At 33.1% G+C, this 14,537-nt stretch overlaps 1 protein-coding gene across 1 annotated transcript; it reads right to left on the reverse strand.

Moving 5' to 3' along the window:
- Nucleotides 1-8,281: 8,281 nt before the first annotated feature.
- LOC100575111 lies at nucleotides 8,282-12,215 on the reverse strand. Its single transcript, XM_008185523.3, has 6 exons — nucleotides 11,966-12,215; nucleotides 11,707-11,879; nucleotides 11,356-11,633; nucleotides 11,254-11,286; nucleotides 11,048-11,179; nucleotides 8,282-10,988 (listed from the first exon to the last, which is right to left on the reverse strand). The coding sequence occupies exons 1-6, from the start codon at nucleotides 12,099-12,101 to the stop codon at nucleotides 8,354-8,356; spliced, it is 3,387 nt and encodes a 1,128-aa protein (XP_008183745.1). The 5' UTR covers nucleotides 12,102-12,215; the 3' UTR covers nucleotides 8,282-8,353.
- Nucleotides 12,216-14,537: the final 2,322 nt, after the last annotated feature.

Consider the following 14,537-nt stretch of genomic DNA (forward strand, 5'->3'; position numbering starts at 1 on the left):
ATTAGAATCATTTTTCATTTTATCGTCGTCGAAGGAAATAAAGGCATTAAAGCAGATAAAAATATATACAGTGAAATAGTAATATTATCATATTATTATTGTCATTTGGTGAGTAGGTAGGTACCCATATTGTTTATAATATTTATTTTTCACAAATGCACGTAATTCGTAAATTAAATATTCATTAAAATTAAAACATTATAATTAAGTATTTTTTAAACTAATAATAGGCATATTATATTTAATATTCATTATCTAAATTATATGGAATCGTAATATTTTTAAGTCATTTTTTCTCGTTGTTTTATTATTATTTAAGTATTAAGACTAGGATCACATATTGACATGAGCGTTAGACTTATATTATTCATCCGTTATGCATTTTTAATTTTAAAACTATTATTAGAAAATACAATTTTTGTATTATAATTATTTCAGATATACAGTAGGTATGTTATACATGTATGATTTAAATTACATAAAAATTCTTACTTTTAATTGAATAAATAAAAAATGTTTCATTACAATATTTGATGAGTATATTATGAACTTAGTGGTAGTAGATGTGAAAGAGAGAAATATTGCAACCAATTAACAAATTAGTATATACCTATATTATCTGGACACCCCCCCCCCCCCCACAAAAACATACAAAATACGCCACTGATCAATATACGAACGTATAAAACTCTGAAATATATTATGCATTATATTATGCACAGCCACATAGGTACCTACATTTTTCTAAATGTAGCATAGTTAAAGATTCGTAATTTACTAGTTGTATATTCAATAAAATGTGTTAACGTAATAAATTATTTAGGTACCTATCTACCTACCTTAACTACAAAACGTACCTATTGCAATGGCTGCGGTTAAGAGTTCCGAAAATTGTCATTTGATAAAAATGTAAAGGATTTTTGTAGATACAACCAAGATTCAAATCATAGAGTACCTACTACATTACTACCTAAGACATATACAAATATGTAGGGGAGACTGGCTTAATATGACATATTAGGGTAATATAACACATTGATGTTTTGATATGATTGATATTTATGAACCGAATTCACATTATATACATGACAAATAACCTCCTACATACAATTTATTGTATACAGTGACCACAGGTTTTGACCTTATCAGAGAATTTGATAGCAAAAATGTGTTTTTGTCTTATCAACTTTTTTTAAAATCATTTTTAAAAAAAAGGTGGGTAAGTGGATTTCGCTCTGCTGTACAGTAGGTTACAAGTGGGTCACTGTATAATGGATGGTATTAAATTTGAATTCAATGATATAATATCATTGTATAAGAAAAACGATTCTGAGCGGAGACGGTATGTTAGTCTAGGTATAAGACATAATATTATATTAGGTACCTATAGTATTAAAAAAAAATTGACCTATAATAGGTATTAATAATAAATTCCAAATTAATCATATCACAATATGCATCAGATAACGTGTTATACATCAACAAAAAACCGTGGTACTATCATAGATATATAATAGTATACTTTAGAAGTTTCAAGTATCCACGAATAATATTATACAATCACGACAAAATAACTAAAATAGTTATTCTAGGTTTTTAATATGTAATTTCGTCCAAATTTGTACTTAAAATGACTATAAAAATAAACTGTATAAATGTATTTTTTAGATTTTTTGGAAACAGAATTAATTACTTACGTGGAATCTTGTTTTAAATTTTCAATTCTTAGATACAAAAATTGAACATTTTATAAATTTTTAACTACAAAATAATTTTTCAAATTAAAATTTGATCTTTAAATGCTTATAAAAAAAAATTGTGCCTATGTATTTTTAATATTTTTCAACTGATATTGTAACAATATATCAGGAGCTTTGTATTACATTTATACACTTTTTGGCCCAACAGATAAAACTTTATTGATATTTATAGTAAAAAAAATTAAAAAAATTGAAAACTGAAAATGTCCGTAAACAGCTCAAAAAGAGTCAAAATATTTTCAAAATTGTATGGTGTATAGGAAATGCTAATATAAACATTCAGTAAAATTTTCATGTATCTACAGTTATTCGTTTTTGAATTACAACAAAATAAGGAAATCGCTACATGAGAAATCGAGTGAATATCCAATGTTGTAAAAATTTGATTTCTTATAAGGAATCTTGTATTACATTTTAAAATCTTAGATTTAAAAAGAAAAATTTGTACGAATTCTTAACTCAAAATAATTTGTTAATTTTCGTGATTTTTCCATATGTTGTCAATTTTTGAACTTTAAATGCTTATAAAAAAAAAACTTTGACTAAGGATTTTTAGTATTTTTCATCTGCCTTTGAAACAATATATTTGGAGCCTTCTATTAAATTTTCAAGCTTTTTTGATCAACAAATAAAATTTTATTGATATTTTTAGGAAAAAAAACTAAAAAAAATGAAAACTGACAATGTCCGTATAAAGAGCTCAAAATAATCCAAAATATTTTGAAAATGTTATGGTGTATAGAAAATGCTAATATAAACATTCAGTCAAAATTTCATGTATCTACGGTCATTTTTTTAAAGTTACACCAAAAACCAAATTTAATTTTGTGAAAAATCGATTTTGCGTAAAAATTCCCGTTTTTCATAATTTTTCTTTGGTTTTTCTTGGCGCTTTTAAAAATTACTGGGAATTTTAAATTTTGATCTCCCCAATGCACCAACGATATTCACTTTCCAATCGAACAAGGTACTGAAGTTGAAAATCGAAGCATTATTCGACCACTTATCGTGTACACAGACACAAAAAAAAAAAAAATAAAAAAAAAACACACATCATTGTAAAATCAATACATTCATCGTTCCACTCAGAACCTAAAAAGTATGTAGATTTGAAAAAAATTTTAAACGATAGATCTATGTCAATTAGACAAAGTCGTTATTTTTTATGATAATAGTATAATACTCACTATTCTCGCGGCTCTCTCAAGTCACAACAGTGCACAGTATTAAATTGAAACAATCATTTCATTGTTTCATAATCGTTATTATAATACATTATTTTTGTATAGAAGTAATTTTAAAAAAATATTACAAACCATCTCTGATAGGCGACCCACGGTCATGACGGAATGACATATCGATTTTTCTAAATATTGTCTCAAAACAATTTAATCATAATTTCGACTAACAAATTTTTTTTTTTTATTTTGAAAGTCAAATATAGAATCGATATGTCATTCCCTCAAAAATATTATCCTCTATCTTTTTTGTAATGGGTGATTTTACTCTAAGATTACTTAAAAACATAGAAAAAATGATTCTGCGGTATAATGCGTTTTGTCCATTATCATTGTATGTTAACATATTATGTTGCGCGTCGGCCAGAGACTGAAAACAAATAGTTTTTCTCTGTTTTCTCTCTCTAGCCCACGCGCAACATAGATAGAACGCATTTACGCAGAATCATTTTTTCTACGTTTTTAAGCAATCTTAGAGTAATATCACCAATTACAAAAAAGATAGAGAATAATATTTTTGAGGGAATGACATATCATTTGTCGTTTATTACAATGCTGCTCAGAAGTTATATGAATACAAATACATTGATGTATGAAAATGCATAGGTATTTAAAACAGTATTTTCTTCACGATCAAAGTTAAAATATTGACGATTTTTGTTACAAACCTTTCAAATTAAAATCTATAATTAAAAATCCATAACACTACTACTGTTTGTACTTTAGGTGTATTTACACCTATGTATTATATATACTATATTGTATTACACATAGTTCATAGTAAGATAAGAAACAAACAACAAATAATAAATATTTGGTGTTATTAAATTAATTAGCACACGTTTTTATCAGTTAACAATAGATTTTAAATTTTTATTAATTGAAAATGTAGGTACAGACAATGGCACCGTCTCCATTCTCCACTGTCCATAATCTTTCATTTCTCGTGTTGATATTATATTTCAATCTAACTAGGACAATATCTCCTACATGAAAAGTGCTTATTTTCAGTTTCGGGATTGTGCTTTGTTTAATTTACAATGACTATTAATTAATTTCTTAATACTACTTGTTTTTTAAATACTACATTACCTAATTGTTCAATAACTATTACATCCGTATTAATGTTTATTAATAATTATTCGTAACAATTATAAAAACGCATCAGTTTAGACTCAAACTTGCTGAGTCTAATATTAATTATCCTTGCTATAATATGAATGGTATTTTTATTTTTCAATGTCCCTATAAATTACCTATTAATACAGTTTAGCTTAATACAATGGCACGTTCGTGGAATAAAAATGTAAAAAAAAAATCTAAATACTTTGAATATTGCTTTGGGCATGATATGATATAAAATTAAATCTAGGGAAATAGCAGAATGGTTCAAGTTCATATGATTAAAAACAAAACAAATGAATAATTTGCAGAAGACGAATAGTTATTTTACGTTGCGCGATTTATTCAAAATTAGAACTTCGATCGTTCATAAAATATTACATAAATGTTTCGGGTTTTATTTCCAGTAGAAAAAACTAATGAGGAATCATGACGTGTTAAATTGTCAACACCCCAAGGTGCTCAAATTAAAAATGTTTATGTAGGATATTACGTTGTGTTGACTTAAGTTGTAGGAAATTACATTTGTCCGATCGGTGATCGTTCCAATACCAATACTGGTAGTTAGCAAATAATAGCAAATCTATTTTTATTATATAAATGTATCTATCTATCTTCTATCTATATAAATAAAAATAAATGTCGCTTTATTCCACACTCGTAATCTTGGCTGAGAGGTATATTTTGTGATTCTCATATAGATATGGTTCCGTATCCGGCTAAATATCTATGTTGAATTTCAAGTGAATCGGATGAGTGGTTTTCAAGATTACGAGTGCGAAATAAAGCGACATTTTTATTTAGATAGATAGATATAAGTAGTTTACTATTTTTTCATTATTTCAAGATGCCTCGCAAAAGAAATTCGAATCTAGGACGTATTTGTAAATGTCCTAAATGTGTTCTAAATTCTAAATGTGTAATACCATAATAATACCATAATATTATAGTATTAACATCAGTAGGTATGATGTATTTTTTCCCGATATTATTGATGTAAATATTATAATTAATTTTCCCGAGTTATTGTTGTATTCGTGGATATGGGGTTGACTTCGATGCTCGAGGTCACTGCGACGTATATACTTATATATTACGTGTTTTGATTTGTGTTGGAATATTAAGAGATATTTTTCTCCTGAGTTCTATATATTAATATGATATTGATGTGATTCGAACACAAATATTATATGAATTTGTTGTCTATGATTTATGACGTGACTATTATCGTATGCTCTCAAAATCCCTATACATGCGTACAAAATATAGTCGATTCGCCAACCGAATGTAATTTAAGTTAATAATCACTTTTTATTATATTTATATTCTAAATAGACAACTGTATAACTGCAGTGTAATGATAATTTAACTGGCCGATTTACGATGATTGTCACTTCAGAACCTTATATTGCAAAATATTAAATAGATAGGTGAATGAATAGTTAACAACAGTAGCGGTTCTGCCGTTAAATTTTTGAGGAGGCAACGATACTGTACCCATCTAGACATGTTAGCGCAAATCCCCCAATTCTCAAAACTCATTTATTTTGTTTAAAAACCATATTTTTTCTTTAAAAATCTGTCAGAAGATTTTCATTTTAACTATTTCTTATAATTAAAATACCTAACTAGAAATTATTAATTATGTAATTCGATGCACACACTCACAGTACCTATCACACAGAAAATAAAATAATACAATTAAATCATAGTAATATAGTATGAATTTTATAAACATAATATATTATTACTATTAAACCATTGTATATTGATAATAACTTATTAGTAATAACGTGCAATAAAGTGTATAATCTATAATAATTAATCGTCAGCCACTGAGGCGCTGCAAGTCACAGCCTGTGACGTTTGCCAACGGAGGCTACGGTTATGTGCAGTCTCCACAGAGAATCGCGCATGCGCTATTCACATATTTTATGTGCGTCTGTGTGTGTACATTTGTGTACACATGTAACGCATCGATAACGGCGGCGGCAGTTGCCTCATGAGAAAGTTGGTAGCCGCCGCCGATACGGGACGCGTGGAGGGGCAGCCGTGCTACGTAGTAATAAGTATATCAGTATAATATTAATATTATATTCGCCTGTTGCGCACGGGAATTGGCCAGTCTCTTACTTATGGGCATCACGGTCTTTTTAAAGACATGGTGCACTCCATAGTCTCTTCAATACATAATTTAAATATATATTTTATTTATTTCCCTTTTATAATAGTGTCTATATTAGAAAATATAAACACACAACATTTTATAATTTAAATAATATTAACCATGTTTTTTCTCTTATTTTCAAGGGAGGCACTGCCTCCCTTGCCTCCCCGGGAAAACCACCACTGGTTAACAAGGGTAAATATGTTCGATAATACGAGGTAATTTAGACAGTCATACCGAATGCTGGAATAACTCAATATTCATGATACATATATGAACGCATTCGCTTTGAATTGCAAAAATATTGTCCAAGTGCATATTATACTGGCGTGGACGTTGTACATCGGATCACCTTATGTAAAACACAGTCTGCTACGTCAAAATCCAAGTGTAGTTTTTGTACCATTACGGGAGATAGATACAATTCAAGGCATAAATATTATTTCAAAATCTCCAAATTACCTCATAATATATTGTGGTTTTAGTTTTGTTTTTTTAAAAAAAAAAAATACACCAAAGGAAAATAAAAACCATTGTTTACACTATAAATGGTGTACATTTGCAAAAAAAAAAATTTAACACGTGCAACCGTAAACCAAAAGGGTACGCGCGCAATAGTAATGCGCGCTACCGAATTCTACCCACCGGGCCGGAATCCTTAAATACATTTTTTTAAGAACCTAAACTGAAACCAAAACCTGTATTTTGGTTTTTTTCGGTTCCAAAATTCAATAGATATTTTATATTTTTATCTGTAGTAGTAGCAGTATAATATAATTATAAAGACAGTTATACTAGCTATTACTACTTATTAGTAATAACAAATAATTAAAAAATCATAGACCCATAAAAGTTTATCAATACTAAGATATAAATACATTATTATGTGTACCCACTACAGAATCGTCATAAAACAAATTTTAATTTCCATGTAATCTATAACAAGCCCGGTACCTACCTGCGTTCAATTATTATTGAATCGCAATTCGCAATTCCGAATTCGCAATAACTAATGTAGGATTTCTAAAACTAATAAGAATTTGTACGTTTATAAGTGTTTCAAAGTTGACTTATAATGGTTCCATAATTAATATGCCTGCAGGGCTGCAGTTATAATATTAAATACCTAATGTGAGTATCGTCTGTTAGTTTAAAATTTAAATATTATTAACTAATAAAATATGTAGGTAGGTATATATATAGTGGATACCTATTGCGCGCGTACCCTTTAGGTTTAACTATAGTTATGTTTTAAATATGTTATAATTTAGGTTTTGCTAGTCATATACAATAGACGTATTATATGCCAGTAATGTTTTTTTTTTTTAAATATTACAATGTTTAGAATTCAATGGTATTGTGAAACTTCCATAAACAGTCAGTAAATTGTTGAATATAATTGTATATTATCTTGTATAGCCTTAGTGTTAATGATATATTATATTACCTAAACTCTTAAATAGGTACACTTAATTACAATTGCCATTAAATAAAGGTTCTCAATATGTTAATTTTTTTAATTGATAAAAATAAAATGAAAAGCAAAGTCAAATAAAAAGGGTTAATAATGGTACCGAAACTTGATATTTTTGAAAACCTAAACTAAAACTGGAACCGTAATTTTAGATTTTTGAGAACCGAAACCTAAACCCAAACCGATAAAATCATAAGGGTTCCAGTCCCTGATTGAAACACCCCACATTCCATACGGCCCGTCGCCATCAGTTATCCCGTGTTATTATTCAAGTGTAGAAATATTATATATTACACTTATACAGATTAAAAAAGACCCATGCGGCTTATTTATGCGATCGGAAAACATTATCATACAATATCCACTCGGAATAACTGTCGACCGCGCAGCAGTATTGACAGATGTATTATTTTGATGACGTGTAAGACGTGTAAGACGTGTAACGGTTTTGGTCGATATGTTTTGGAAAATAATTGTAATACCCACTTATTACCCTCTTCTAATAACTGAAAAGTGATGGTTTTCGCACATATAAAATCGCGTTATATTGTGTAATGAAATATCGTGAGCTCTCTCTCTCCTTCCGGTTTGGTCAATAATTTCTACGGCTCGTGGAAGCCGCGCCCGCGTCGTCGTCGCCGTCGTCGGTCTCGGATCCGCCGTAGTCGTCCCGCCCGGACGCGTTACCGCCCTCCGAACAAGAATTATTGTGGTACTGGTCCGCGGCTCCGACGTCACTGGATTCCAGGTAACGGCCGCTCCTCGAATCGCTCATCGACAACGACCACGGCCCGGTGACCAAATTTCCCGGCATGCTCACGTCCTCGACGAGTTCGCGGGCGGGTGGCCAGACGTCGGCGACCACGGGGGAGGCGCGCCGCAGCCCGACGTCGGCGAGGTTCGGCGACAGGCTGCTGTTGAACGGATATCGGTCGCTGCTGTTGGTCGACATCAGACGTTCCGTCCGACGATCGTAGTTCACGTTCCGGCTGAGAGGACGACGCGCCGCGATCCGCATATCGATCGAACTGTCGGACGAGGTCAACGTCGACAGCGAGCTCGAGGAGGAGTAGTAGTAGTTGTTGTTGTTGTTGTCGTCGTCGAATCGGTTGGTCGGCCGGACCCCCGACGGACATCCCTGTTCGGCCGACCAGTCGCTCCTCGCGCCGAAGCTGTCGTCCGACAGGTCATTGTCGTAGTTGGCGGCCGCTGCGGCCGCGGCGCTGTGGAAATCGTTGGCCGGCAGCAACGGCGACGACGGCGGCGAGCGCATCGCCGCCGGACGGTCGTCGACCATCCTCTCGGACGTCAGGAACCGAAACCGGTCCTCCATCACGTGACTGTTCGAGAACGCGGAATAGCTGCTCACTTCCGGGTTCCAGGAGAGGTCAGCAGCGGCTGTGTTGGATCTGTCGTCACTTCTGGACCCTGCGCGATCGTGCTGCTGTTGCTGCTGTTGGCTGGCACTCCTGTCCGAACCCGACACCGCCGGAGTGCCGGGCCCCATCGGCGTCTTGGTCCGATATTCCGAAAATGCTGGCTGACACGAGCGGTTCATGTCTTTGCCGGGGCACTGTCCTACCCTCCGCCCGTCGTCCGTCGTCGGACCACGTGCACTTGCACACGTGTCCCGCGGCTGTGGGGCGCTCATCCTCCGCCCCGGCGGCGTTCGCCGACGACCGCCGTTCTCCATCGGCGTCTTGGGCCGATGTTCCGCAAACGCCGCCTGACACGTGCGGTTTTGGTCTTTGCCCGGGCACTGTCCTGCCTTCCGCCCGTCGTCCGCCGTCGGACCACGTGCACTTGCACACCTGTCGCGCGGCTCGGGGGCGCTCTTTCGTCGACAACCGCCGCTGCAGACGGGGTCCGCGCGTCCGCCGTTCTCCGTCGGTTCCGAGCTGGTGCCGTCTCGAATGCCGAGAGACCGTTGACGGCAATTTTCTTGAGGTTGAGGTTCTCGGACGCCTTCCGTGGTTCTCGGGCACTGGCGAGGAGTCGTGACCGCCGGCGGCGTCGTCTTCTGCACGCCGCTGCTGTTCCGTGCGCTCTGGTCTTCCGGTTCGACGCGCATGACCTGATGCGTCAGCATCGACGGGCAGATGTTAGCGTTGCAGTTTGGCGTCTTCGCGGCCACCGGCGGCGGCTGCGTCTTCTGCACGCTGCTGCAGTTCCGTGTGCTTTGGTCTTTCGGTTCGACCGGATCCGGCAACAACGACGTGCAGATGTCCGCGCTGCAGTTTGGCGCCTTCGCGGCCGCCGGCGGTGGCGTCTTCTGCACACCGCTGCAGTTCCGTGCGCCCTGGTCTTCCGGTTCGACGCGCGCGACTTGATCCGGCGCGGTCAACGTGCAGATGTTGGCGCTGCAGTTTGGCGTCTTCGCGGCCGCCGGTGGTGGCGTCTTCTGCACACCGCTGCACTTCCTTGCGCTCTGGTCTTCCGGCTCGACGCGCGCGACCTGATCCGGCGAGATCAACGTGCAGTTGTTGGCTTTGCAGTTTGGCGGCGTACTGCTGCAGGCCCGTTCGGGTTCTGTCATCGTTATCTCCACACTGGACACGGTCCAATCGCAATTCGAACTGTCGTTGAACGACGATTTACCCGCGTTCAATACCTTCGGACAATTTGTGTGATCCTTCGATTCATTGTTATCGTCAACGTTCAAGTCGGCTTCCTTGGGAAATTTACAGCTTTCGACTGACTTAGATTTCTTTACGCTCCTCTTCAGACATTTAGAGCTGGACTTACATTCCTGATACGTGATGTTCAAGTTACTAAATTTGGAATCGCTTTCAGTTTTAACATTACATGTGTTTTTGTGTATAATTGAAATAGTATTCGATTGCTTCTTAGTCTGATTAATTTGTTTTGTGTTTTGCGCCGCTGTTGTTGAGCATGGCGACTTTGGCTTACTGCAGTCAACGACCATCATTGGTTTTTCACACGGACACGGTGTTTTTTCTTTAACTCCACAGCGGTTTTTTATAGCCTGTTTTCTTTCTTTTAGCTTGCAAATAAACGGTAGCGTTTCGTCATTTTTTAACTTAAGACTGGAATAATCAATCATTGTTACACCCGTCATTTGAAAAACGAATTTTCTGTCCGGAATGAGTGTATCAGAATACATTCTCTGGCTTAATATCTTATTACCAGGAAATATTTTACAAGATACTATTGCAAATGCAGCATCGTCAATTTGCTGTTGGTTACATAGTTGGTTTCCTACATCTCTGAAAAACAAAAAAAAATATGAATTTCAAAATAAAATAGTTATATCTGAATTACTTACTTATCAATTGCAATGGAACCTGCCGTTTGTTTGGGTCTAGTTTCTTCATTAATCAGTATACTATAAGGATGCCAATTAAAAGTGTTCGCTAATTCTTTTGCTACTTGGTCAATTGGAATAATATCATCACATCTACAAAAAAAAAAAAAACATTGAAATACAAATTATAAATTCTTATTGTGTTACATTGATTTGATTATAATTACTCGTTTCTGTGTTTATTGTTGGCATTTTTATCCCTGAAAAATTTAAATATTTAGTTATTTAACTAGTTTATTCTGTGTAAAAAACGTCTTTATAAAACATACTCGGTTACAATTTGAAAACGATTTAGAAATAGCTCCCATTGGTTATGATCATGGTTACTCGGCAAACCAATAGAGGTTGGATTATACCACGTATAAATTGGCCAATCTGACCTTACATAAAACGATTGTACAAAGTATGGTGAAGTTTTAATTGTTGTGTAAGAGCGCATGTTTGTAGCTACAGCTGCGGAACGTCTGTGTAAAATCTCTTGTTTATTCTCCTTGGGTGGCGATTCATCAGGTATATTATTATCTTGTAACCATTTAACCATATCCATCTATAATATAGATATTATATTGAAAATTAAATTTATTTTAATTAAATCAATGAAAAAATACTGAGAATCTTACCGTATTATCAGACCTCAACTCTAAATCTTTAAGGTCATCGGGTGGCGGTTTTAAAAAGATTTGAAAAGATTTTTCACTTCTCAAAGATATAAATAAGATTTTGATAAGGTGCATCTTTAAATCTGAAGTTTCATTATCCAATCGAGTTAACCACGATGAATAATTCAGTTTATCTAGAATAAATCATATTATTATATTATATGTATTATATTTTCAGTTAAGATACACTCCGTTTTAATCTTATTTCACTTTATAATACCTGCTTCATTATCTAGTCTTATAATAGATAGATGGTTAATGTGTCGGTAAAATCCATATTTTGATGCATCGCCTGTCTTTTCTTTGCTGCTTATCCTTTTTATAATTCGTGGTGAACAATCAGTACGTGTATTCATATTAGTGTTTGTTTTTAAAATTAAAATTTGTGTAATTCGGGAAGTTTAATGGTTGGCGTAGATTTGTTGTGTTTCTGTTAGTTATAGCTATTTGTTGTATTTTGTTTAGTTGCCATGAGTAATTTTGAAGAAAAAAGACGTTAAAAATGAGCCACTGTCTTATTTTATATAATTAATATTACGACTTTTTAGTTTCACATAATCATTTAATTTGTAAGTATAAATACTATTATTAGAATTTCCATTTGATAAATAAATTCAGATACGCGACTGATTGTCTAATAACAAACATACCTAATTAGTAATTAGCTATTACTGAAAAAAAATTATGAAGTTTTGCTTTTTAGGTATTTCCGATCCCATCTCCATTTTATTATACAACTTTTATTTTTTGTTTGGCATTTTTAAATTTATTACAACTTGAAAAAAATGTCTAAGTATATTACTTCACAATTTGTTGTAGGTAGGTACTATTGACTAAAAATAAGTCTCGATCAAAACAGTCAGTTTTTGTCGAAAATTAATATTAATTAATTAATTAATACAGTGCAGTGGGTATCGCTCTGCTGTAAACACGGTAGGTTACATGCGGGTCACTGTAATTATTGGTGTTAAATTTTAATTCAACAATATAATATTATTGTATACAAAAAACGAGGGGAGACCTCAGCCTAAGATATTTTATATTGTTATTATTAATACGGCAGCCGGTAAGTTGAGTTAATATTATTTGTATATAATATTACAATTTAGAAGTTTCAAGTACCTACCCGTGAATAATATTTTTAAATATTACAACACAAAACTTAAATCATTTTCTTCGTTTAAATACCTAATTTTGTCCAAATTCAAATTTGAAATAACTATAAAAAAAAAACTCTGTGTATCCTATATTATTAGATTTTTTGGTTGCATTACGAACTACTTACGTGGAATATTGTTTTAAATTTTCAATCTTTTTTTTTAAAAAAAAACCGAACATTTTTAAAATTTTTAACAGCAAAATAATATGTACATTTTCAATATGATACATTTTGTCAAAATTTGAACTGTAAATGCTTTTAAGAAAATATTATGCCCATGAAATTTAATATTCATAAACTGATATTGTAAAATAAGTGTGAGGACACTTGTATTCAATTTTCAAGCTTTTTGACCCTTATTATATTGACATTTATATGAAAAAAATGTTAATTGAAATTATCAGTTAAAATCTCGAAACAAGTCAAAATATTTTAAAAATGTCATCAAGTATAGAAAATTATAAAATATATGTTGTGTAAATTTAAAGTGTCCAAGGTTATTCGTTTTTGAATTGCAACAACATAAGAAAATGGCTCCATGAGAAATCGAGTGAATATCTATACTAATATTAATATTGACGATCCACAGGCACAATTTTTTTTATAAGAATTAATTTCTGAATTTGACAAAATTTATTAAAATCTTGGACATTTTCAAACTATTGTCTATTATGTACCTAGTTAAAATGTACAATTTTTATGGAAAAGGATTGAAAATTTAAAACAACGATCCCCATAAATATTTCATAATGTAACCAAACAATCTAAAGAATATATATAAACACAGTTATTTTTTTCAGACTTTTTAGTTTAAATTTGGGCAAAATTAAATAATGCGATATTAGCTTTTTGTTTTAATTTGAAAATATTATTCGTTTGCTTATGAGAATTCCAGAGTATATTATTATATATTATTAAATACACAATTACATTTTAGTATGTAATTTTTAAATGAATTATCATAATGTTGTGCAAATGCCTAATAGTAAAATAAATTACTTTATTTACAATAATATCATCAATCATCATATTACTTAGTATTATTATAGGCTGACAGTATAATATCACTGAGGTCTTCGCTTAGAATCATTTTTCGTATACAATAATTTTATTTCATTGAATTCAAACTTAACACTATTCATTACAGTGACCGACTTGTGACCTACTGTACACCAGAGACACCCACTTACCCGCTTTTTTTTTTTATTGATTTTATAATGATGTGGGTTTTTTTTGGGGTGTCGAGGGACACTTTCTTGTAGAAATAATGCTCTGATCAGTAACCATCAATTTGAATGGAGGTTTCTTGTTGCAAATTGTATTAAAAATTCATAGCTATTCTAAAATATTCGTGAAAATTTAAAAAAATTGCAAAAATGTGTTAACATTTTGGTATCTTTATTTAAATAATAATTGTATGATTACTAGGGCTAGGATTTTGTAGCATTCGCATTTTCTTTCATAGTATTACAGGACATAGCTAATCAAAAACAAAATTCGATTCATTCATCACAGAGTTCAAATATGCAATTTTGATTTTGCTTTTTTTGCATTTTCTTATGATATTCATAAATAAATGCTTTTTTGGTACTTTTTTGTCAGTTTATTAGCTTTTTAATTAGTTTTTGTTAAT

This window comes from Acyrthosiphon pisum, chromosome X (genome assembly GCF_005508785.2).
Source record: "Acyrthosiphon pisum isolate AL4f chromosome X, pea_aphid_22Mar2018_4r6ur, whole genome shotgun sequence".
Lineage (NCBI taxonomy): Eukaryota > Metazoa > Arthropoda > Insecta > Hemiptera > Aphididae > Acyrthosiphon > Acyrthosiphon pisum.